Here is a 24817-nt window from a genome sequence, read left to right on the forward strand (position 1 = left end):
GAATTTTGAAGTACCCGCATCTAATTTACACCAACTTTTGAATAATTCTATTGCATACTATTTCTTTAGATTCTACTTCACTACATTTAATATTTTAGTGATGAGAGACGAAAGAGACTTGGTAGAACATTTACTGGAAATCCCTATGTATCTTTGTTTGTAGGGACTTTTGTGCGATGAAAAAGCGTAATCAATGATAAAAACGAAATATGAATGATCAGAAGCATAATAGGATATCAGAAGCAGAAAAAAAAACAGAAAACAATCGCTTAAAATTGGTACACTTTTACATGCAAGATGGAGATGAGAAATGAGGTAATGAGAAGTTTTCATTTTATAATTATGTGAGACCTCGAAAACATTCATCATTCGAATTTGTCATATCAATGCATGATATAATCAAACCTGTAATTTATTTCCTTTGCAAGTACATGCTTGCAATTGTGACGAAGTACATAATTATTAACCAAAATTATATCATAAAAAAATAAGTACCTTATTCCTGTTTGGATATTTTAGTGTTTTAGTCGTGTAATTATATCAAGTGCTTCAAAAGACAAACGGAACATGATTAATAAAAATTAAAAATACAGATTGTTCCTTGTTTTACAGTTTTTTTTTTATTTCGTAATCATAGCAAATAAGTTTAATGCTCAAAAATATTATGTTTATTATATCAATTAAACTTTGTTTCCTTCAAAGAGAAAGATTTATTTTATTCGTTGGTCCCTGAGTCTCATTTCAAACAATAATTTAATGTAGATATTTTGATTGGCATTTTCTACAGTTTCCTATAAGTCTTGTAATTGATTTTTTTTTTTTACCCCCCCCCCCCCGCGGACACCTGAAAAAATTTCACTTCTATTTGAGATGTCATCACTTGCCAGTAGAGGTTTCATTTAGACGTGTAATTGCCACTTACAACATTTGAGCATGCAGTAAGGGGTCCGTTTCGTTCCAGCATCTACTGCGACAAGGGACTTCAGTTAATATGGTCTTATCCGAAGGAGCATTCTCCAAACCAACGATCGTACTACGCGACTCCAGAGCAAACACTCTAAGCTCTGTGTAATGCAAACGACTAGAGAAAAAGGAATTTTGAATCTTGCAATTTCTTGATTTTGTCAGAACACAGGTGTGTAGAGTATTTTCAGCGGGGTGTTGTATTATAAGCACATCCTATGATCTAAAAAAAATAAATATGTTTTAAATTTCCAGACATAAAGATTAATATTATAATATGTATTTGAGATCAATATATTTCGTTTGTCCGGAATACATATGGTCGGGTGTATGTTGAATAACGTTTTATATATCATTTATCAGGACATTTTTCATATTTTTAAGCTTATTTTTACTTCCGATATCTTTGCTAACCATAATCAATTATGACGGCGCATTCCGAAGGCCTGTTCATCAAAGCTAGACCTCGCGAACATTTCTGTTGAAGTTCTGAAGAATTTGTCGAGCGCTCGCGAAAACATTTGCTCTGTTGAACAGGTCCCACCTTCTTCTAGACATGCACCTTAAGTACCTGATTCTTTGTACCACGTCCTTTTTATTAGTATTCTTAAAGAAATTTTAAAAATAAACTGATTTCTGTTACTTTTTTTTACTTTTTTTTTAAAAATTCTATAGATGTTTTTTTGGAGAAAAACATTGTTGGCGAACCAGCAAATAACATTGTGATAAGCATCATGATTTCATTTTTAGCATTCAATTTCTCTTAACTTATTTCTATAACATTCCATGTGGCAACCTGCCTTATCACTCATTTCATATTTCGGGCATAACCTCGAAAATGTTTCTTAATTTATGCAATTCTCTAAACAGGTTTTGATAATTGTGAAAGCAAGAAAAAATTGTTGAGTGTGCCGATATCATTTGAAAGAAATTCAAATAAGATCATGATTTAAATAAAATTACGTCCGAGGTTATGTGCGTAGAATTTTGTCTAATTGTACGATGATATCATGTACATTTCTTGAAACTGAAATTTGTACATGTGCGAAAGAAAAAAAAAAGTTAATACGGCCTATAATTTTGTTTTTTGTACATATACATTTCATGAAATTTGTACATGTACAAAATAAAAAAAAGTTCTTTCGCGAAAAGACAAAATGTACATGTACAATTCTTAAAAGTTGACAAAATTTATAGCGGTATATGTAAAATATTTTGTCACCATAATTACAACAACAAGTAATTCTTTTATTTCAAATCACAACTAGCAATATACCGTTCACGGTAGCTCAGTCGGTAGAGCGCTCGCTCCGTGATCGGGAGGTCGTGTCTCGGCCGCGACTGACCTAGTCGTTAAAGTGGGTAGCAACTGTTCCTTTGCCATGCGCCCATAAATAGATAGATATATAGATAGATGAGAGAGAGAGAGAGAGAGAGAGAGAGATATTATACCTGAGATAATTTTGCATAACAGGCATCGGCTGTCATGCAAATTTTTCCACTTTTCAGACTGTAGTTGATGCCCATGCACACCAAACATACTAGATAGTGATTTCATAAATGTGTTATTCATCTTTATACCACACTGTATTAAAGACAACTTCATAGAGTAAGAGATGTTTTATATATACCAGGGGCGTAGTATCCGGGGGGCCAGGGGGGCCTAGCCCCCCCCCCACTTTTTCCCCAACCTTACTCACACTATAGGAAATGTTAGATGAAAGCCTGGTTGGCCCCTCCACTTTTAGAAATGTACCGAAAATGCAGTATAAGAATTGGTACTAGAAGTAGTTGACACTGAGAGAAAAAGTTTACCTACCCCCCCCCCCCACCCCCCCCCCCAACCCCCGAAAAAGGATTTTCGGGTCTTGGGCAGCTTTTCCCCTTTTTTTTTTTTTTTTTTTTTTTCTAAAAAACTTTTTCATGTTTAAAAAAAGTTTTCCCTGCCCCCCCCCCCCCCCCCCCCCCCACTTCCAAAAACGATGCTACGCCACTGTATACCAACATTTTGTGTTATGTCCTTAACCTTAGACTTAATTCGTATTGAACTTTACATTTTTTAGGTTAAGTTTGACGTTGAAAATAAAGAATAATAACAAAAACAAAATTTGGATTACGCTGTATTTTTGGCCGATTTTTAAATAATCAATACCAAAAATATAAAGAAATCGTACGTTTTCTTTAGTGCTTTGATATGCGACTTTGTTTTGTTTTGTGTCTGATCTTATACTAATTTTTTTTCAAAATATAACAAAATCTTACACAAAATTTTCCAACGTAACCTGGAAAATATGAATTAGCTAGGTTAACCTATTTGAAAAAAAAGCTATGAGGAATACTGTTACATATGTAATTTATGAAATAAAAGTTTATAATTGTTTTTTTATCATTGAACTCTGACTTCTGTGTTACATCTCTCGTCTTCATCCGTCAAGTGTTGAGAATCGATCCTGAATTCTCTGTCGTTACTCACAGGGTCCTTTGACATCGATGATGAATCTCGGAGGTTAATTGGTTTCTCTTATAGCGAATAAAAATTCTTACCACAGCAATAAAAATTAAGGTTATACCAAAGCCAGCAACAATAAGGGAGATTGGAACCTTGACTTTCGACAGCCTGAGGCTATCGAACAATTTTTGTAAATTTGTTTTTACAGCACTATGACTAGTGTTTAAAACTATAAAGCGTATCAGAACTGCGAACTCAGAACTAGCTGAAAAAAGATAATTAATTATTAATTATCAACAATTTTAAGAATCCAATTCAAGACATTTCATCCTGACATAATCAGAAAAAAAAATTCTTCCTGGTTTGAAATTGAATACTGTTCGTTATCTCCATATCCTTCTTTGAATCATCAGTACTAGATTTGTCCAAATTTGCAAGATAATATTTCTTTGTTTTTTTTTCTTTCAATACATTGTGGCATATAAGTTTACGTCTCTCCAAATATGTATCACTGACAAATGCGAACTCTTTTAATGATGACAAGTGTTGGTATTCGAAAATTACAAAATGTCTTAAATTGTAGAGTTTGGACACTTTAACAGGAAGACAAAGCATTGTTACCTGCAAGTAGTAGAAAAATTCCCCCCGTCAAACACCTCAGTGGTATTGGCGCTGTTTTCCTGGTATTTGACAAAAGAACCAACCAACCGAATCCACCAAGAACAAGAGTAAGTAGGCATTCCAACTGCACATAAAGCATTGCTGAAAAAGAAACATTTTTTTCTTTTCTAAAGATTTTTTTATTCCATTACCTATGATACGTTATGTACGATGTGGTACCTCTTTTGAGGGGTGTGAAAATCAAAGCTCTTCAAATGCGTCTATGTATTTTTTAAAGTTGAAAACATCTGACAAAACTAATATGAGAGAAAAAGAGATTAATTTACAGCGCTGATTTAATCCTTTCGTATCGTGCTCCTTATCATAAGCTAGGTAAGTCTTTGTTGACCATGAGTTAGATCCAATCTCCTTATAGATAAAGTAAAAGATGCTCATCTTTTGATTCTACAATAGAATAGATAGAAAGAGATTTGTATTTCCTGAACTCTGTAAAACATACGGATGTATTCTCTCTTTATTGTTATATTGCAGAAAAGAATAAAAATTACCTCATTAATAAGGAATCCAGGTGTTACCGTAGCAACAGCACAAAAAGCTAAGCCTAAACCAGACGATAATAGATCGGTGAAAAGCGCCTTGTTTCGGGCCATCAATCTCCGACAAAGTATCTGAAAAAAAGACTAGATTGAGAAGCGACATCTTATATTCTGAAACATATACTATAGGGTGGTGCTGACAACACCTCTCTCTCTTTCCCCCTCTCTATATCATATGACTATATCTCCCAAAATTTAGATTTAGGTCCACCTTTTATGCTGCTTTAAAGCAGGTTACATATGCGTTCCTTGGAATATTTTATTATCATGCTCTCGATAATTACGTTTTATTTTTTTCTCCATTTCTTTCATGCAAAATTTTCAGGTCAACCGAGTCATTCAGGTAACTTTATTGCTATCCATGTTGTCCATCGTCGTACGTTATGTGTCGGTTGTCAACTTTTGAACATTTTCAATTTATTTTCTTGAATCACTTATTTATAACCATTTTTAAAAAATTGAGAATACATATTTTAAAAGCTATAATAGGTGAAGGATACAAAAATTGGTAATTTTATTGTAACTGACTTCTCAAACCAACGGCTTGGGACTAAAACAATTAAAATTAATCTTATCCTTAAGATCTCTTCTTATCTCATGGACACTAAGCAGTCAAGCTGTTGGCTTGATTATAATTATAATAAGCTTTGAGTCCACTGCCAAAATTTTGAAATTCATGACCCAAAATTAAAATTTGAGAACGGAGGTCTAATGATAAAACATGTATGTGGTGAAAATGGATAATTCTTTATATAATCTTATTCTCTCAAATCAAGGTATATAAAAAAAAAATAAAACTCTTGGAATTAAGCATTCTGATTATCAGAATTATTTGTTTTACATATGTCAAAATAGCTTACAAGCTGTTGAACGAAATGTCCTCAATAAATGAACATACATTTTTTCAACATAGCAATCATACCACAGTTGTTAATTTGTTCCACTAAAGTTGAGTTTACTTCCTGGTGCACGATGTTACCTAGCCTAGTTTGATGGCTTTGTTTGGAATTGAAACTTTTCTATTAAAAAGGGGGGATGTTTTAATCCAGTAAATTTTATTGCTTGTTGTTAAGAATGCCTCTGTGAACAAAATATACAAAAATTGCCCTTGGCCAATGTACACTTTAGAAAATATTGAAAGTCAAAGTTTGTGAAATTTACACATAAAAAATTTCAAGGATACAGTTTAAGCTATTCAAAATTATAGCTCAAAACATGTCCAAAGCTAAAAAAAAATAATTTCTACAGTTCTTCCTATCTGTATTACAGAATTTAAACAAACATAGCCCCCAATCTAATACTTAATGACTTTAAATAAAAAATACATAGAAAAAGAAGCCGGGGGGTTGGGGGGTTGGCTATGAATTTTTTTTATGGCTATGAATTTTTTTTATGTTTCCATCTCTGTGATAACTCTTTGAAAGTTAGCAGAGTTGATATCTTGATAATTCTATCGGAATGTAAATAAGGCAGGTTGATAGGTCAGGAGCTAAGGAGGCCTAATATGCATGAAAATCTTGTGCGCATCTGTCTCTGTGTCTGACGCTAAGGAGGCCAAATATGCATGTATATCTCGTGTGGCTGCCTTTGTGTTTGATGTCAGTGAGCGATGACTGTTTAAATTGGCATGGGAGTCCTTGTGTAATTTAAATCTATGTCTACATTTTTTAAAGTCTAAATGTACAATTTTATTTCACAATGAAATGGAAATATAAGGAATCACTATCTAATTAGTAAAGTATGCCAGGGACATCACCAATAGTGGGAATCATGGGAGAATTTACGCATAATGGGCAAAACGGGCAAATTATCCCATGTTTCCCTCTTAGTAGTGTTGATGCCATGGCATACTATGCTAACTAGACAGTGATTCCTTAAATAAACCACTAAATGGATAAACTTAAGTATAAAATGATATTTTTTATGTAAGAAAAAATTTTGTTTATACATAACCATCAAGTTTTCATGTGTACCTAAATGTTTTCCCCTATACATTCTGTTAGTTATTGAACTACTAATTTAACATTCATTGGGCGAATTCATGTAGAAAGAATTGCAGTGTAATTTTGGTCAAAGTGTTGTAAATCTAATCGAATTTGTAAAAACAATCATTGTTTGACACTTAGACAAAGAAGCTATTTTTAGAGAGATTATCAGTCTTAGGAGCCAGTATTTCATGTCCATATTAGGTAATGCATAGTGCGAGGGACAGGAAGATCCCGGGGGGTCCGTAGCCACGTGACCCCCAAACTAATCCGCATCAAATTTCATGTAACATCATCATTCCTTTGTTCTAACTTCAGCTGGATGTACATGCTCTGTGTTTTTTGTTATCCCACCCACCTTCCCCAGACTGCACCTTTTGTAATATGTTTCCAAAATGTTTAAAATGTTTTAATTGTACATGTATATACCATCATTGGGGCTCTCACAATTTTTTATGTATTCATGTTCAACAGCCTGTTTTCCCCTATTCAGATAAATTTTTTGCCTGTTTTCCCCCATTTCAGATAAATTTTTTCTGCATTATATAATTAATTATAGCTACCCGATGGTGTAAACCCGGGTCCTTTCATGTAAACCTGATGGTGTCAACCCAGGTATCTCGAAATTATCCCAAGTATCTCAAAATTTAACCTGACGGTGTCAACCCAGGTTCCATTCATTAGAACCCGATGGTGTCAACCCGGGTACCCTCATACACAACCTGATGGTGTCAACCCAGGTTTCTATGGTTACAGTTTTAGCTATAAATTCCTGACGGTGTCAACCCAGGAAGTTCTTTTTATTTTTTCTATATGTGAGTAGAAAAATTATCCCAAGTATCTCAAAATTTAACCTGACGGTGTCAACCCAGGTTCCATTCATTAGAACCCGATGGTGTCAACCCGGGTACCCTCATACACAACCTGATGGTGTCAACCCAGGTTTCTATGGTTACAGTTTTAGCTATAAATTCCTGACGGTGTCAACCCAGGAAGTTCTTTTTATTTTTTCTATATGTGAGTAGCCCCCGAGAAGGCCAAAAATTTATTGTGTAAATGAAATGTATGATAGAGTTGTTTTGTTTTTCCTTATGTTTTGATTTGTGTTCAATAAATGTGGAAATTTGAATTGCTCTTATTATATGTATAAACCTTTATTTACATTTAATGCATGTATACATACTTGCTCAATATTTACACAAGTGAACCAAGTGAACACATTATTCATTATACTAGTCATTTGATCAGCATATTCATTTGAGTGTTACATATAAGCAGAAACAATGTCTGCAAATTTTCAATATCATTGATACAAACATTGAGATATTTCAGATAAGTTCTTTTTACAGGAGGAAGGTGAAATGACTTGAAATTTTTTTTGGATGAATGTGACACAATATATCCTCCTTTTTTGAGCTACTTAGCTATTTATTTCATTTATGAAATTTCGTCATTTTCATTCATTACTTTCTTCTTCTCCCATAAAGCAGTGGATTAACACAATCTGGACAATTTACTGCTCTCCAACATTCTTCACATATCATAAACAAGTAATTGTTCACTTTCTGGGAGAATCATTTTCTGGATTTTAAAGCCAAACCAATTCATTTTCCTGTTGGCTCTTACTGAACTCCACCAATGCCTGTTCCCTATAGGACACTTTGCAGTTTGTATCAGTAAATTTTGAAACTCTCTAATGCTTTGAACATTTTAGTAGCATACAAATTTGCTGTGATGCTCTTACTTGATATTGAATTTGTAAAATAATTAAGTGAGATTTTCAACTGCCAATTTAAATATTTTTCAAATTTCAATATTGAAAATTCTTTTTGGTCTGATGAATATTAATAGAAGTAATACATGTATTGATGAATACTACTGTCTTTGCTTGCTGTAGAGTTTCGACAACTTTCACAACTGGTATCATCTTTCACTTGATCAATCAGATCATGGTTTTATTGAAATAACACTTCAGTTCTGCTCCATTGTTTTGCTTTCTTGGAAAAACTGCATTTGATACCTATAAAACAAAATGCACCATGAATTGAAAAGAAATGTGTCCTCCTTCTTTGAGTATATATATCAGTAAAATATAAAGACAGCAAGAATAATTTTTTGTACATGCACAAGTGACAGCTAAATGGAGGAAAAGTGAAGTTAGGTCATTGGAAAGGTCTAAGTAAGAAAATAATGGCAAAATGATTGTTGTCACCAATACTGATTTTAAGAATATTAAGTTTATAATTACAAAAATCATAAGTGAAGGTCAAAGGTGAAACAGTCATTAGAATACTCAACTAAGGTAAAAAAAAGGATATAGTCAGATTGCTCTTATCATTATATCTAATTTTTAGCTCACCTGAGCCGAAGGCTCAAGTTAGCTTTTCTGTTCACATTTTGTCCGGCGTCCGTCTGTCTGTCTGTCTGTCTGTCTGTAAACTTTTCACATTTTCGACTTCTTCTCAAGAACCGCTGGGCCAATTTCAACCAAACTTGCCACAAAGCATCCTTGGGTGAAGGGGATTCAAGTTTGTTCAAATGAAGGGCCATGCCCTTATTCAAGGGGAGATAATTGAGAATTAATGAAAATTTGGTGGTATGTTTTTAAAATCTTCTTCTCAAGAACCATTGTGTCAGGAAAGATGAAACTTATGTGGAAGCATCCTCAGGTAGTGTAAATTCAAATTTGTTCAAATCATGACCCCCGGGGGTAGGGCGGGGCCAAAATGGCCGACCAAAGTTTTACAAAGAGATATATAGGAAAATTCTTTTAAAATCTTCCTCTCAAGAATAGCAAAGCCATAATTGTTCATATTTACATGGAAGCATCCTCAGGTAGTGTAGACTCAAATTTTTACAAATCGTGACCCCCGGGGGTAGAGCGGGGTCACAATGGCTGACCAAAGTTTTACATAGAAATATATTGAAAAATTCTTTTAAAATCTTCTTCTCAGGAATAGAAAAGCCTTAATTGATCATATTTATATGGAAGCATCCTCATGTAGTGTAGATTCAAGTTTGTTCAAATCATGACCCCCGGGGGTAGGGCGGGACCACAATGGCAGACCAAAATTTTACATAGAAATAATTATGTGAAAATTCTTTAAAAATCATCTTCTCAAGAATAGCAAAGCCATGACTGGTCATGGGACTACTTTTGGATTTGAACTTTTCAATAATAAACAATTTCAACTTTTTCCTAGCCACAGTGCTCAGGTGAGCGATGAGGCCCATGGGCCTCTTGTTTTTTTTCATACAAGACTTTTGAAAAAAAATTTTCAGATAAAAATTCTTACCACTTATATCTGGATCAGGACACTTGTCTTTTAATGTATTGGGGTCCAAAAAAACTCCTCTGCATGTTGACAAATGTTGCTACAAAAAGTGAAAGTTAATCAATAGTAAATTATTTATAACTTTACCCAGGTTTGTTATGCAATATATAATTTGGACCTCTCCAACACATGGTAAAAGTATCATGTTGTGCATGCTTAAATATTCTGTATGAACTTTCTGTTATGAGTTCATATTATCATGACCCGTTACTTTTTTAAAATATCATTATGCAAAAATGTGTATTCATTTTGTATACATTAATTGTTAAAGTAAATATGATAGAAAAATATGTGTGATAATATTTGGATAAAAAACCCTTTCCTTCTTTGAATACCTGGAACTTCTATACATACTCTTTAGTTTAGACTTATTTTGAGTAGCACACTTAATTTCACTACTTGCTGCACAATGCCGCAATTCAAAAATTAATTACATGTACGCAAATCAAAGCATGTGTGCAGTTGAATGTTGAATATTTTTTAATTAGAGAAGTTATAATTTTTACTCCATCTCTTAACAACTGTTTGAACTTTCTTAATTTCTTTACACAAATATATATGTATGACATATCAAACAATAAACATGACTGTTCCTAGTTAGAACATTTTCATTCATTGTTCAAATTTCTATTACAAATTCTATATAAGTCACTGTAGATATTGACAGCAATAAGAGCTGCAACTTCGATGTCCAATTTTTTCATATTAACTATTTCAAGAACTGAGAAAAAATATTTATAATCTTCTGTTGTTTATATTTGCTGCATTCCGATGAAAGAACTTTTTATATCCTATCATTAAAGCAAGATAAAGATTGTATTATCATTGTCCTGTACAATATTGATTGCTTAAATAATTCTTATTTGCTTGTACGGAAGTCTTTCTTCTGAACACTTTAATAGTACTTCATTTTAGTCTTACTGAGCAAAAAGATTTTAATTTAAATACAAATCTAACATTATTCCACATTATATCATTTTTATGGCAAAACAAAATCCTTTAAAATGCAGCTCATATTGCTTGATGTAGAGATCAGATATTTGGCCTACCTGTCAACATGGTCAGATCCTTCAGTTTCTCGTCAACGTCAAGGTAGCAGAAGTTTGTTAGGCCTATTCTTCTTCGCCATTTTAACCATGTTAACCCCCAAGTTATCCGTATGTCTTGGATAGATTCAAAACTTTAAATATACCAGCGTATACATGGTCAACATGGACATGAGAAAAAATCCACATTTCACAATCAAACCTCCACTCGGTCCATAACTTTTTTCCATACAGCCTGATACTATAGCGTTTCGGTAGGAGATTTAAAGAAGCGCAAACAGTGTGATGGATCCTTGATACAGTCACACAAATAAAATACTTGACATACAAGGAACGAAATGTATCAAAAATCTCCGAAGTTGCATTGTCCTATTGGCGACCCTGACACATTGGAATGTCATTTCCGCCTTTTTTTACATGAAGACTTCCACAACGGGAGATAACTCTTATACACACTTACTCATTCTTGTCATCTTATTTTCTTTGATCATTTTTGGAGTAATTTTAAGTTTTATCAACTTTTGAATTTTTAAAGTCTTTCTCAATATAAATTCAGACTAAAATATGTTGATTGGTCATCAAATGAATCCTAATGATTAATTCTATGATACAAAAAGAGACCTTTGCTAACATGCTTAGGTCATCATTTCAACAATTTATAGAATATATCTGCACTAAATAGCCAAGGGTGAATTTTTTATATTTGATAGAACATAAATCAATTATTAAAAAATTTAATTTATCAAATTATTTTATCCCCAACCGCTGTACCACTGTCCTAAATATCCATATTTATTCTGAAATTCAAAATTTCGCCTTACATATGGCTTCACTATAGACGGCAAATAGTTGTAATCATTATGAAAAATGGATATTTGTATTTTTTGACATATATGTATTGATGAAATAATAAAAATCTGTTTTGAAAATAATTTTGCAGTAACTTTTTCATGCCTCAAACTTGCCTTTTTTTACCTTCTATATAATGCCAATTATTGCTAAATATAGAAACTGGGTTGTTACTAAAAACAGAAACATGTGACACACTTTTAAGATTTATTTTTTATATCCTGATACAACCCAGATCTTAAAAATATATGACAAAATAAAAAGCTCTATACACCCTTTAGGACAATTTTTCAGATTTTGCATGCTTTTCTCAGAGACAGGCTGTTAACATGAATATTGTCGACATATTTATAAAGAGTATTCCTATATTAAATATGGAATCAATACAAATACTTTCTATGCACCTTATCAAAAACCATAATTTTGCATATTAATACAAGAAACATTTGAAAATGTCGTGCTTATTCTTCTATTTGTATGTCGTAAGTCCTAAAACAGCACAAGCCCGTGCCGACAAATTGAATATCACCCGTTAACGCGGTATGATACATGTAATTGTCGGCACGGACAGGTTCCGTTATAGGACTGACGGAATCCAAAAATAAGAATCCAATACGTTTATTTATATCCTCTAATTTTCTCTCTTCATAATTGTTGATTTCATGTTTTCAGAACTGGTATATTTACTAAAAGTTAATACATGTGTACGAGCTGTTTGTGGCATGAAGTTTTAATAATGCTAATGAACATTATGATGGAATAAATGACAAATTAATTTCAAACGCACTTTGTTGTATTTTTACAATAATTCAACAAGGTAAATTATTTTTAATTAAATTGCGTCAAAACAATATACATTTTGGGATTCCTAGTGTATTAAGGTTTCTACTTTGTTTGTATTCTACTGCGCAGTGATACGGTCTCATTTATGTTCATATAAACATTTGAACTTCGTATATTTCCAATGGATCTCATAAGGAAAAATACACTTAATGTTGCAATATATAAATTTTCATAATGCTCTCAAGACTTTGCAATACATACACGAGGCTTTATAAAGCATTTGACTGAATGTAGCTGTGGCTTATTAAGGTACCTCTATTCAGTCAATTCTTATTTGGTTCAGGATAAAATCTATCCGTGTGTCGTATTTATTTTGACAACCATTTTTCATACCAATTGTAAGGTCTTTTATACTACTAATACTACATATATCCGACAATATATAAAACATATATCATTCTTTTAGGTGGTTTAAACTCCATAGTATTAATTTAATATAAATATTGGTATAAAGGGGGATAAATTTATTTCAAATGCTGATAGAGATGAATATAGGATATTCAGTAACAAAGCAGATGGATCTCAATTATGTTACGGACTTTTGGGGGGAACATTCAAATCCTGACAAAATACTATGCTATTTAGCATATTTATAAAACAGCTATTTATTCCTGCAATATCAAAATAAATTCTCAGTTTCAAATTTAAATAAAACATTTATTTTGTTTACATTTTTGATTTTTTTTTCTTAAAAATAAAAAACAATATAACTAGAAGCAATCGAAAAATATAAGTGTTGCTCATTAAAAAAAAAGTTAGAGTTAAGTTGTTAACTTATCCAGTCAGAAATTTTATATAGATTTTCAGAATTTTGTCCATTTTTTAAATACAATACAAAAAATCAATCTGAATGAAAGGAACACTTAACTGTCCTTATTCTACTGAAATCAAAAATTAAAAAAAATATAATATAAAGATTGCGCCTGTTTTATGACTTGAAATAATTTTTTCTGCATCACAGTATTTTAAAACCCATCTGAAATATTCAACATGGATGTAGGGAATTTTTTTAGATCCGATGTTATGGATCTGTTCTAAATTTCCCCCGAGGCAGAGTTTGTGTGTTATGATGGACGGTTTTTTGGTGAAACTTCTTGTTGGTGGACATCGAAATGTAATGAGTATCGGGATGAATTCGACCCAACATTCATTGCAGTCGAACAAAGCCACCAGTCAGATAAATATGATTTCTTTCGTTTGAGGAACGAATTAGACAGAAATCAATTTCTACTTGGTGTGATAATGAATTAGTTTTCGGAATTACAAGGTTTTCATTCGAATACCTGGTGTATATCACGTGGTTCTTTAGAACCGGTCTCGTTAGCAAGGCTATATAAGAGGTGAATAGTGGTTTAAATATCAGTTTAGGACGACACGTAGAGCACGATAAAGTTTAAATCTCAGATGCAGAACGAAGTGGCGTAGGGCGTGGTTCATCGACATGTTTTAGCCATTGTAGATGATATGTAATCACAGAAAATAAAGTTGGAGAGAGATTTGACAGTGTGGAAAACGAGGTCATCAAAGAAAAGCCATCTTAGATCTTGTTTTTATAAGATAAGTATTCATTTGAGAATACAATTGATCAGTTTTTGCATAAGTCATAAATTAGTGATAACAAGGTTTGTAATAGAGAGAATTTAAAAACAAATACATGATTGTATTAAATTATGAGATTCGTTAATTCTCTTCAGTATATTACGGTTTAATTCTTGATTGTTTTATATATTGATAAATATTTTGTCTTTGCTGTGATAATAGAAGTTATTTCCAGAAATAGATAATTTGTTTTGTAGAAAGATGGATTTGTTAAAGGAAGAAAACTGGTGTTTCTGAAAAGCAAAACAAATACGTTACGATAATTTATTTTATTTTTCAATAAATACAAGTATAGAATTTATAAGATATTATATTTGCACTTATATCCAATTAAATATATTCGCTTATCATTTTGAAACGTCCTAAATGCATCAGCATTAGAACATGGACATTTTCTGAGTATAGAAAATATCGATAAATTAAAATTGTTTGAATTTATTTTTCAATTTCAGTTTCTTGCCATTTTGTCAAATGTTCTACTAAAATGAAAAGTTTTAGATATGTAGAAGAGAAAACAGTATACAGTGGACCCTCATTTATCCGGACGCTTTAGTTCCCAATCAAGATATGTTATATCTGAATCACCAGTTAAACAAGACAGAATAACATTTAAAAATTTCGTTCCGGTGAAAAATCGTCCGGATACTGAAGCATCCGGATATCTGAAGGTCCACTGTATTCCTATGTTTCAGGTAGTTACATGTTGGGGTTGGTATCACGATGAGTATAATGAAGAAGGTGATTTTAAGATCTCCAGAGAAATACGGTAGATTATTTCTTTGCGTTTTATGCCAATTGAAAGTTAATGTCAATGCGGACTCCATCACAATGGAAAAGAGAAGCATTTCATATTCTGAACTTTGAGTTTGATAATTCGTTTTTCGATTTATTTTAGTAGATTATTCAATCATGAATCCGTATAGTAGAGTATGGGGCATAGATAATTTTTGTTTGGTATCTTTTAACCAAGTATATGTATTAATGACATATAAACTTTATAGAAGAAAACGAGTTCTACTTGTCTTGTGATTTATGCAGGACAGGTATGGCATTGCGTAAGAGAATTAAAGGTTTAGAATATTTGCATTTTGATTTTCATTGTAGTTAAACAAGGTCTCATTTGAATTATCTACTTAGAATTGAAATTTATCAATTGAGTAATTTAATTTAAAAAAAAAGTAAATAAGATCAAGATAGTATAAAATATTCAAATGAATAATAATTCTGCAATATTTGCGGTGTTGTTTATTGGCTTGATTGAGTTATCTAGAGAAAGAGATTAAAGTATTTAGTTTCAATACTTAAAAGTTTTGATAACAGAAACTGAATTTTTGTCGGTTTTGATTTTCGAGTAAAAAGGAAATTTTGTCAATGAATTCTAAATTTAAAAATGATTCTCCAAAATTGAATTCAACTTTTTCTGAATATTAATTTCATGAGCTGCTTTGCACAATTTTCGTGTTTGGTAGTGTTTGGAAGATTTGAATTTTGATAAAGTTGATATATTTCATTTTATAATGAAATGATTTAATGAATGTTTATTAATTGGCAACAATTTTTGGAGTATTTACTTTTATTGAAATTAGTTTTCAGTGGAAAGTGATTTTTATAATACTGTAGCTATTTAAAAGCTGTTATTTTTTAATTTAAAACAAAAATAGAATTTGAGCGGAATTCCAAATCTAACCCAGCTTAACATAAAATATTTTATGGATGCTTATCATAACACATCTGCGATGTTTGGTTTTTGGCGGGATTGATTTCAGTAGACAATGAGAAGTACAGAAATAGTCAAATGAAAATTAATATTTCTGTTTGAAATAATATTGAATTGGTTTTGAATTTGAATAAATTTGGCACAATTTAGCATATCATGCTTTTATGAATGTTTTCCAACCACTTTTATGGTATTGTCATTTGGCAATTTATTAAAGATCGTTTTCATTATATTGCTGATAATATGAAATAGAAATTGATTGGATTCGAATGCTTTGCACATTTTATCATAAAATGATGTTATAGATGTTTATCCAACTACATTTGTGGTGTTGCCATTTGGCGAGTAGGTTAAAGTAGAAAGTGGGTTCTTTTTCATATGAGTTTTAATTTATGGATGTTTGTCCAAACCACATTTGTGATGAAGCCATTTAGTAAGATTGGTTTCTGTAGAAAGTGTTTCTTGGCATATATTAAAGTAAAAGTTTATAATTTTCATGAAAGCAAAGAAAAATTTGATTGGAACTTGAAGTATTTTGATAAATTTATCACATAGTATTAATTCATGGATGTTTTTTTTGAACCGTATTGCGCTGATGCCATTTGGCGAGATGGTTAAAGTAGAAAGTATTTCTACATATAAAGTACAGTAAAAGTTGATTAATCTGATGAAAATAAAGTAAAATTTGATTGAAATATGAACTTTCTGATAAATCATTTCATAAAATGAATGTATGGATTTGTGTCCAACCACATTTGTGGTGATGCCATTTGGCAAGATTTGTTTGTGTAGAAAGTATTTCTACATAAGTAGTAAAGTAAAGGTTGATAATTCTGATGAAAATAAAGTAAAATTTGATTGGAATTTGAACTTTTTGATAAATTATATCATAAAATGATTTTATGGATGTTTATCAAACCACATTTGTTTTGATGTCATTTGGTGAGATTGTTTTCAGTAGGAAGTATTTCTACACATAGTAAAGTATATGTTGATTATTCTGATGAAAATAAGGTTATCATAACTTAATTATCAAATGGATTTTATACAAACACATTTATATTTTTCCTTATTTAAAAAAATGATTAGTGCAATTCATAAATTTTGAGCTTAATGGTGGAATTTTGATTCATTTTATCATATAATGAAAGTATGGATGTTTTGCTAGCCACAATGATGATGATTTTGATTTTTTTTTATTGATTAAGAGAGAGAAAAGAGAGATCCTATACATATTTACTAAAATATCAGAGTTACAAGATATATGTATCTATCAGTTTTCTAACATCAAATTTGTTCTTCCAGGTATACTTGGTTATACGAGTATTTTTCTTACGTTTAATTCAAGCACTATGAGGTATTAATCTGTGTACCAATAATGACAAGAGTTTCAAAGAGGCACATATCCAAGGAATTGAGATGGGATTCAAGATATTTTACAGGAATGTGTATTTTGTGCTATTTTGATATTGGATGATGAATATACTTCTATGTATAACTGTGTCGAATTCATTTGATATATTTAAGATCTTCTTCCTTGGGACTTTACGATAAATCGTATGGTATGCGTTGAATTTGACTTGAAACTATACTCAAAACTCAAGTGCAGCAAACATTTATCGATGTATGGATAGGATGTGTGCATAACATCAAGACTTTTACAATCAAACTCACATGGTGAATTGCGTTATGGATTTTCAAATGACGGTGGTGTATTGCATTTTTTTAGGATGGATATAAATGTATATGTATTTTTTTTGGTGATTATTTAATTGTTTTCAAAACATTTTATTGGAAAATTTCTGTTAAATTTTATGTATCTATTGTTTGAAATATTGAATGACTTATGATTTAAGTGAATTTTGTTGGATTGAATTTAAAATCAATGATTTTTATACTTTTATTTTCCCGTTCTTTGTATTTAGAGCTACTGCGTGTTGTTGCAATGTCCAAATGGTGTGTTTGTTGTTTATTGTACTTTCATTTGAAAGTAAGGAATGGATTTAGAGTAGAATTAAGAGGGTGATAATCACAAAGCAACAGATGCTTTAGATCTAGAGGATAATAACAACTAACATCCCCTCAGCTTAAACTGATTTCATTTATCAGAAAGATAACCCTGAGTGGTACTTGGTATTTGTTATTCTCGTTTCCTGTACTCTAATAAAACAATATATTAAATTTTGACATTATATTGTTAAAATTCGTAGTTTTTACATAAAATAAATAAAAAATAAGATATACTAGTACATTTATATTGAGCATATAAGAAATATATGAAATAAAGATCATTTGACATACATGTAATGAGATACTTTTGCATAAAATGACCTGTGAAGAACTCCATACAGATATGAACATATTTGCTCTCTGCATAATGATAATACAGAGATGCCACTAATGTTTATATAAGTGTTGTAAAATCGAACAAAGAACGTGGGCGCTTTTAATGGGCATTCGGCAGGAATCTGGGCGTACCTGAAAAGTGAAAATTTTATCGACATGTCACATGAAATTTTAATATTTTTTAATTCATCGGATTCCTGTGCAACTGGAAAGGAAAATATTTTTCTGAAATTGAGCTCTGATTAGCTCAACAATAACTTGAAAATTGGCCAGATCAGACATTTGGTACAACAAGGTATATTTTTAGACACGTTTTTCTAAAATTTTTCTATCCCTGGGTCTTCTCTCCATGATTTTGAAACGTTATTCGTGTGTATTTAAATTCAAAGAAACGACACTTTTTTAAAAAATGGAGAAAAGACCCAGAGACCACGAAAAATTAACTTTCCCCAAAAAATCCATATGTGAGAATGTGGTGCTTCTTTGTCCTTTTAAAATTATCGGTATTCGCGTAGCGGTGATAGCTCAGTAAGTTTGGTTACCTGTTCACTGCACTCGAAGAGAAGTTTTTTGTTCGAGCCTGGCATGGGGCGTTAATTTTTTTTTTCATGCAAACAACCATTTATTTTGTCAGTTTCATTTTATGTACTTATGTATTAAAATTTTGAATTACTAGTAGATAAATTTTGGTTCAGTTTGGTTCTCGAGCGAAATCAATTCAGAATCTAATCTTCTATTCTATAATGTACATGTATCATGCATCTATGCATTAAATATTTTAGGTGTTTATTTTTTGTGAAACATTAATATTTAACAGTACCCCAAGGAAAAACGGACATAAATGTTACAATTTCACACGGTCTCTCAAACTAAATGAAGAAAAACCTATTGACGTGCTTGAAAAATCTGACCAGCTATGTTCAGCCAACCAAATCATTGACATTTAAACCATAAATGTTTCGTACGAATGATTCCTGCAGATTACTCGCCAAATGCGCCCATCTTCTTTTACTATCGATTATCAAATTGAATCGGAAGAACACAATCTATTATACAATCGATAATTTGAACTATTAAAAAGGGCTAAATTTATTCATCCTGAGAAGTATTTTAAATAGACAATGCACCAGGATATGGATATAATTCGGTTTCAACCTCTTCACCATGCACGTTCGCCATTTTGTTTACCGCCGATTAGAGTGACGTCCCTTTGGTGAATATAAAAGTTAAACCTGTTCGGCTTGAAAAATACAGCTTGAAAAATATAGCGATCTATCGATGATAATATTTACAATCGATTATCGCCGATCTGGGCCTTTAAAAGACGATTTTTTCGATAGTCAGCGACTATCATCGTAACAACACTAGTTTATATTGTGATATCCTGTGTCACTGTGACATTATATCATTTTTATTCAATAAATAAATTAGAGTATATAATTGTTAAAAAAGTAAAACAAGTCTATATTTATTGCCATGATTAAATCTGATGAAATATATAAAAGATTCATGTAATTAATAGGGATGGCAATTTGTAACCAGTTAACCGATTACTCGGTCGGAACGATGGCAATCGGTTAGAAAATCTGTAATCGGTTAGTGGGAAAAAAATAAAATTTAATATATAAATTTTAGCTTAATTTTATTTGAAATTCATTTTTGAAAAAAGAAATATTTGCATGAGGGATCAGCATACACTTGTTAGTAGGAAAGGTAATTAATAACTGGTTAACCGATTACTGGGTCGGAACGATGGTAATCGGTTAGAAAATCTGTAATCGGTTAGCCGGAAAAATAAAATTTATATTATATCAATTTGAACCTAATTTTATTAGAAATTCATTTTTGAAAAAAATAAATCTTTGCATAAGCCTGGATAATTCAGCTTTTTCATATATATCCAAGCTGACTTGGGTGTAATTATGGTTCTTCGGATTGAGATTGTAGGGTAATTGGTCACTTTGTGTTTGGAGAGTTAATTACTGTAAAACACAACGTCGTTCATTTCTTCAATGATAATTAAATCACTATTGAGATCTGCGAATTAGTATGTTTGTTTTTGCAGTTATCAATGGAATAATTAAATTACTAAACACACTGAAAATTAAGAAATGTACATGTAGTTAAAAATTATGGTGACAACGCAGAACGCACGTATTTGAAATCTGCATTAGAAAAATATGCTAATAATTTCTCCGCTGACATGATTCGTCGTTTTCTTAATTTTCCCAGTCTTTATTGAAAATAGATATATAGATATATAAGCTTTTTTTCTTAAAGCAAAAATAAAGACGAATACAATGATTTAATATAAGACCTTATCAGTCTTCTTGTATATTTGGATAGGTCTACAGAGGAAAAAAGAGTTATGTGTACATCAAGAAAAAGCGTCTTTCGATACGGTTAACCAGTTAATCTGTCGGAACGTCTTGCGGTTAACCGATTAGCAATTCTGTATTCGATTGCCATCCCTAGTAATTAATCAAAGTACAATTTATATAAATATAGTTTTATATATATATTATATATATATATATATTAATAAATTTCTTTGCAATTTTTGTTACAAGTATGCTAAAAATGAGTATCTATCAAGCATATACCGGGTACTACTTAAAAAAGTCCTTGATTTAAGTTACATGTATTTCACCATTTACACAATATTTTAGATTGCTTTACAAGTGTAAGCTTTTAAGAACAAAATAGATACATGTTTTGACACAAAATCTTTTATTGAGTTTTCCTCTTTTCATAGAATTATTTTACGAAAATAAAATATTTTTTATTATCAAAGCGGTTTTCTTTACCAATAGTTGTTTTGTTTTGAACATATCTTATTGAATAAATCAAAAGGATTGGAAAAAAGTTCTTTCAACTTACAAGTTCATCTCCTTGAATGGCTTGAATATAATTATTTGTATTGCAATTAAAATACATTTAATGCATAGAAATATAAATATTAAAAGAGAAGCAAGTGAAATATTTGTTCAGTAACATGACAATTCAAAATCGTCAGGGTTCGACAATACATTGATGCACAGCAGCAAAAATATATGTTTTATTTAGTTTCTACAGGCAAATTTCAATCACCTTATAATACCAAGTTTATATAAATATCGACAAATACGTCAAGTAAAAATAAGCGATTGAAAAGATTAATCCTGGCGTTCAGATAATTTCTACAGACAAAAAAGAAATGATAAACATCTTCACACTTTCCACAAGAACAAAGAGGGCTATTAATAATATTTCGTTTGTGTAGATCATAGTTAAGTATACAGTTGTGTCAAATTTTAGTGTGGATTATATTTGTTTAACGTACCTAACCATGTGATATTTCCTTTAGGTTATCTGTTTTACATGCAAGATGGAGATGAGAAATCTGTCAAAATGAGGCAAAGAGAAGTTTTCATTTTAAAATAATGTGAGACCTGGAAAACATTCATAAATCGAATTTGTTATATCAATGCATGATATAATCAAACATGTAATCTATTTCCTTTGCAAGTACATTCTTGTGAGGAAGTAACTAATTATTAAACAAAATTATATCATTAAAGAAATAAGTACTTTATTCCTGTTTGAATATGTTAACTTAGTGTTTTAGTCGTGAAATTATATCTAGTGCTTCAAAAGAGAAAGGAAATATAATAAATAAAAATTAAAAATAAATACTGTAAACAGTTCCTTGATTTACAGTTCTTTATTTCGTAATAATAGCAAATACGTTTAATGCTCAAAAATATTTTGTTCTTTGTCTCAATTAAAATTTGTTTCCTTCAAAGAAAATGATTTATTTTATTCGTAGGTCCCTGAGTCTTATTTAAAACAATAATGTAATGTAGATATTTTTGCTGGCATTTTCTACAATTAATTTGTTTTTTTGTTTACATCCCCCTGGACACCAAAAAAAATTTCACTAATATTTGAGATGTCACCACTTGCCAGTAGAGGTTTAATTTAGACGTGTAGTAAGTAGTCACTTAGAACATTTGAGCGTAAGGGGTCCGTTTCGTCCCAGCATGTACTGCAATAAGGGACTTCAGTTAATATATTCTTATCCGAGGGAACATTCACCGAACCAACGATCTTACTATGCGACTCCAGAGCAAACACTCTAAGCACTGTGTAATGAAAACGGCTAGGGAAAAAGGAATTTTGAATCCTGCAATATTCTTAATTTTTTTTCAGAACACAGGTGTGTAGAGTGTCTTCAGCACGGTGTTGTATTATAAGCACACATCCTATGATCCAAAAAAATTAAACATGTTTTATATTTCGATACATAAATACTATTATTATGTTCCCCAAACGAAGTTTGGAAACATATTGTTTTTACTTTTTCTGAATTTTCTTCTTTGTTCTTCGGTACTTTTTTGTCCGCGAGTGTTCTCGTAAACTACTCATCCGATCTAGGCGAAACCTTTTTAGGGTCACTAGGTATGTTATGTAGATGTGCGGAACGAAAGTCATTTTGCGCGCACGTACGTGCATATGCGCACACGTGTAACACGTGAAATGACCAATATAATAGATATAGCCGTAACTTTTTAAATTTTTTTTATGAAAAGCGTTGAAACTCAAAATATAAGGATATATTAGTAGTATAAACATGATGACATGGTCAAAATAGCAAGATCTGACGCGCATGCACGTGCGCTTCTCTCCGATTGGCTGAAACTAAAAGTCTAAACATCTTTTTTTGTTTTCTGACAAATTCCTTTGAAATTTTGAACATAGTCATACATTATGAAGATCTACAGCATGATATATAAGAATAATCAAGAACGCACGCACATGCACGTGTGCTGCAATCTGATTGGCTAAAACTTTAAACGCCTAAAACTTTCTTGGTTCTCAATAATACATGGTGAAATTTCGAATATGAATAGATATAATAAATGCCTACATTATGCTACTATCAACAGTAAATGCAAGGACGTGCATGCACATGCGCCCGCACACAATGCATTAAACGAGAGTATACTTGAGTTTTTGATGTTCAGGCAGAATTTAGAACTTATAAATGTCAAGATGTCACATATTGAAGCATGCAGATCTTTTGACCATTGACCTTGAAACTTAAGTCAAACTAAGGTCACTGGTAACCTGAATAAAATGTTGATATTAGCTATTTACCAAAATCACTTTGACCTATGAACTTGAAATCGACCTTAACATTTGTCCTTGACCCAAGGGTAAAAAGAAACATGAAGTACATGTACATGTATCTAGAAACACCTTTCAGAGTTTATTTCGGTTGGCAGGATAGAAGTTAAAGAGGTGGTGGTTTTTAATGACCTTGACCTTTCATCCAAATATCACAACTAATCTTAAGCTCTTGGAGTAAGATACAAGATTTGACTCCAACGTTTAATAGCTTAAGAATAAAAATACCCACCCCCCACACACATACACACCAACAAATCAAATTAATGGCAACGTAGAGCATCGCTGTAAAAATCAAATAACACCTCAGACCTGCATAAAATTTAGGGAAAACTGCAGAAAAGAGCTCGAGGAAAGTGTGTTAAAATATTTGATTTGAGTTTCCAAAGTATATAGAAAGTATTAATTTATACGGAAAAAAATTACACATCCTGTCGTGTTTAAAATTAAAGTGCAGATGAACAAAATTGGTGTATACCCCTGCGAAGTGAAATTCATAATTTCAGGAACTTTTATTTGATTTGATTTGAACATATTTTATTATGTAAGATACATAAATGGATTGGGCAGCAGGCATAGCCTATATAAGCCCTCTCCATAGGTACAAGGTTAATTGATACACATATAGTAACAGGTTTATATATGACCAATAAGTTATATATAACTGACACAAATTTGAATGGATTAAAGAGGAAAGAAAAATACATGAATGAAGAAAGAAAGGAAAAAAAAAAACAAAAAAAAACAAAACAAAACCAAAAAGAAAAAAAAAAGGAAAAAAAAATCAACAACAAATGAATACCGGTTTGTAAATGTGGAAATGCAAGGAAAAAAAATGAGAACTACAGCAATTTATAAACATACAATGAATGTGTATTTAATTTAGGACATGTTTAAACTGGAATAAGTGTTTCTTAGTTACAATTCATTTATGAAACCTTTTGGTTTGTGATATATATTTGTGAACACAATCAAATAATTTCATATTATTTGCATAAGAAATATTACTATCACCAAATAATAAAAGATTAAGGGAAATAGGAATAGGATTTTGCAGGTCTATACTAGATATACAATTAAAATGAGTGTTTCTTTGCTCAACATAACATGGGCATTCAAAGAAAAAATGATATGCATTCTCTATATGAAAATCAAAATTTTCACATTTTGAGCTATCACTTATATAATCTTTCAGTAAATCACCATTTAAACTACTAGCATTATTTCTTAGCTGACGGTGAATAATATTTTGACTACGATTTCCATGATTAAAAAGCTTATTGGGTGTTCTATAATGAG

The 24817-nt window shown here is 31.3% G+C and overlaps 1 protein-coding gene across 3 annotated transcripts in view; it reads right to left on the minus strand.

The window, feature by feature from the left end:
* Window positions 1-3099: 3099 nt before the first annotated feature.
* Window positions 3100-24817, minus strand: part of LOC134272250 (uncharacterized) — a 36519-nt gene continuing 14801 nt past the window's right edge. The window contains exons 1-5 of one of the 3 annotated variants that reach the window (XM_062754499.1): window positions 5552-5633; window positions 4582-4701; window positions 4360-4477; window positions 4034-4174; window positions 3100-3677 (exon numbers count right to left, since the gene is read on the minus strand). In XM_062754499.1, coding sequence (XP_062610483.1) covers window positions 3433-3677; window positions 4034-4174; window positions 4360-4477; window positions 4582-4683 — 606 coding nt within the window. In that variant the 5' untranslated portion in view covers window positions 4684-4701; window positions 5552-5633 and the 3' untranslated portion in view covers window positions 3100-3432. Of the gene's footprint in view, window positions 3678-4033; window positions 4175-4359; window positions 4478-4581; window positions 4702-5551; window positions 5634-24817 lie in introns of those variants that run through there. The other 2 variants (XR_009993152.1, XM_062754500.1) reach the window with 2 other exon arrangements.

Source organism: Saccostrea cucullata, unplaced genomic scaffold, assembly GCF_032062105.1.
Source record: "Saccostrea cucullata isolate Sc308-1 unplaced genomic scaffold, CSIRO_AGI_Scuc_v1 ctg622, whole genome shotgun sequence".
Taxonomy (NCBI): Eukaryota; Metazoa; Mollusca; class Bivalvia; order Ostreida; family Ostreidae; genus Saccostrea; species Saccostrea cuccullata.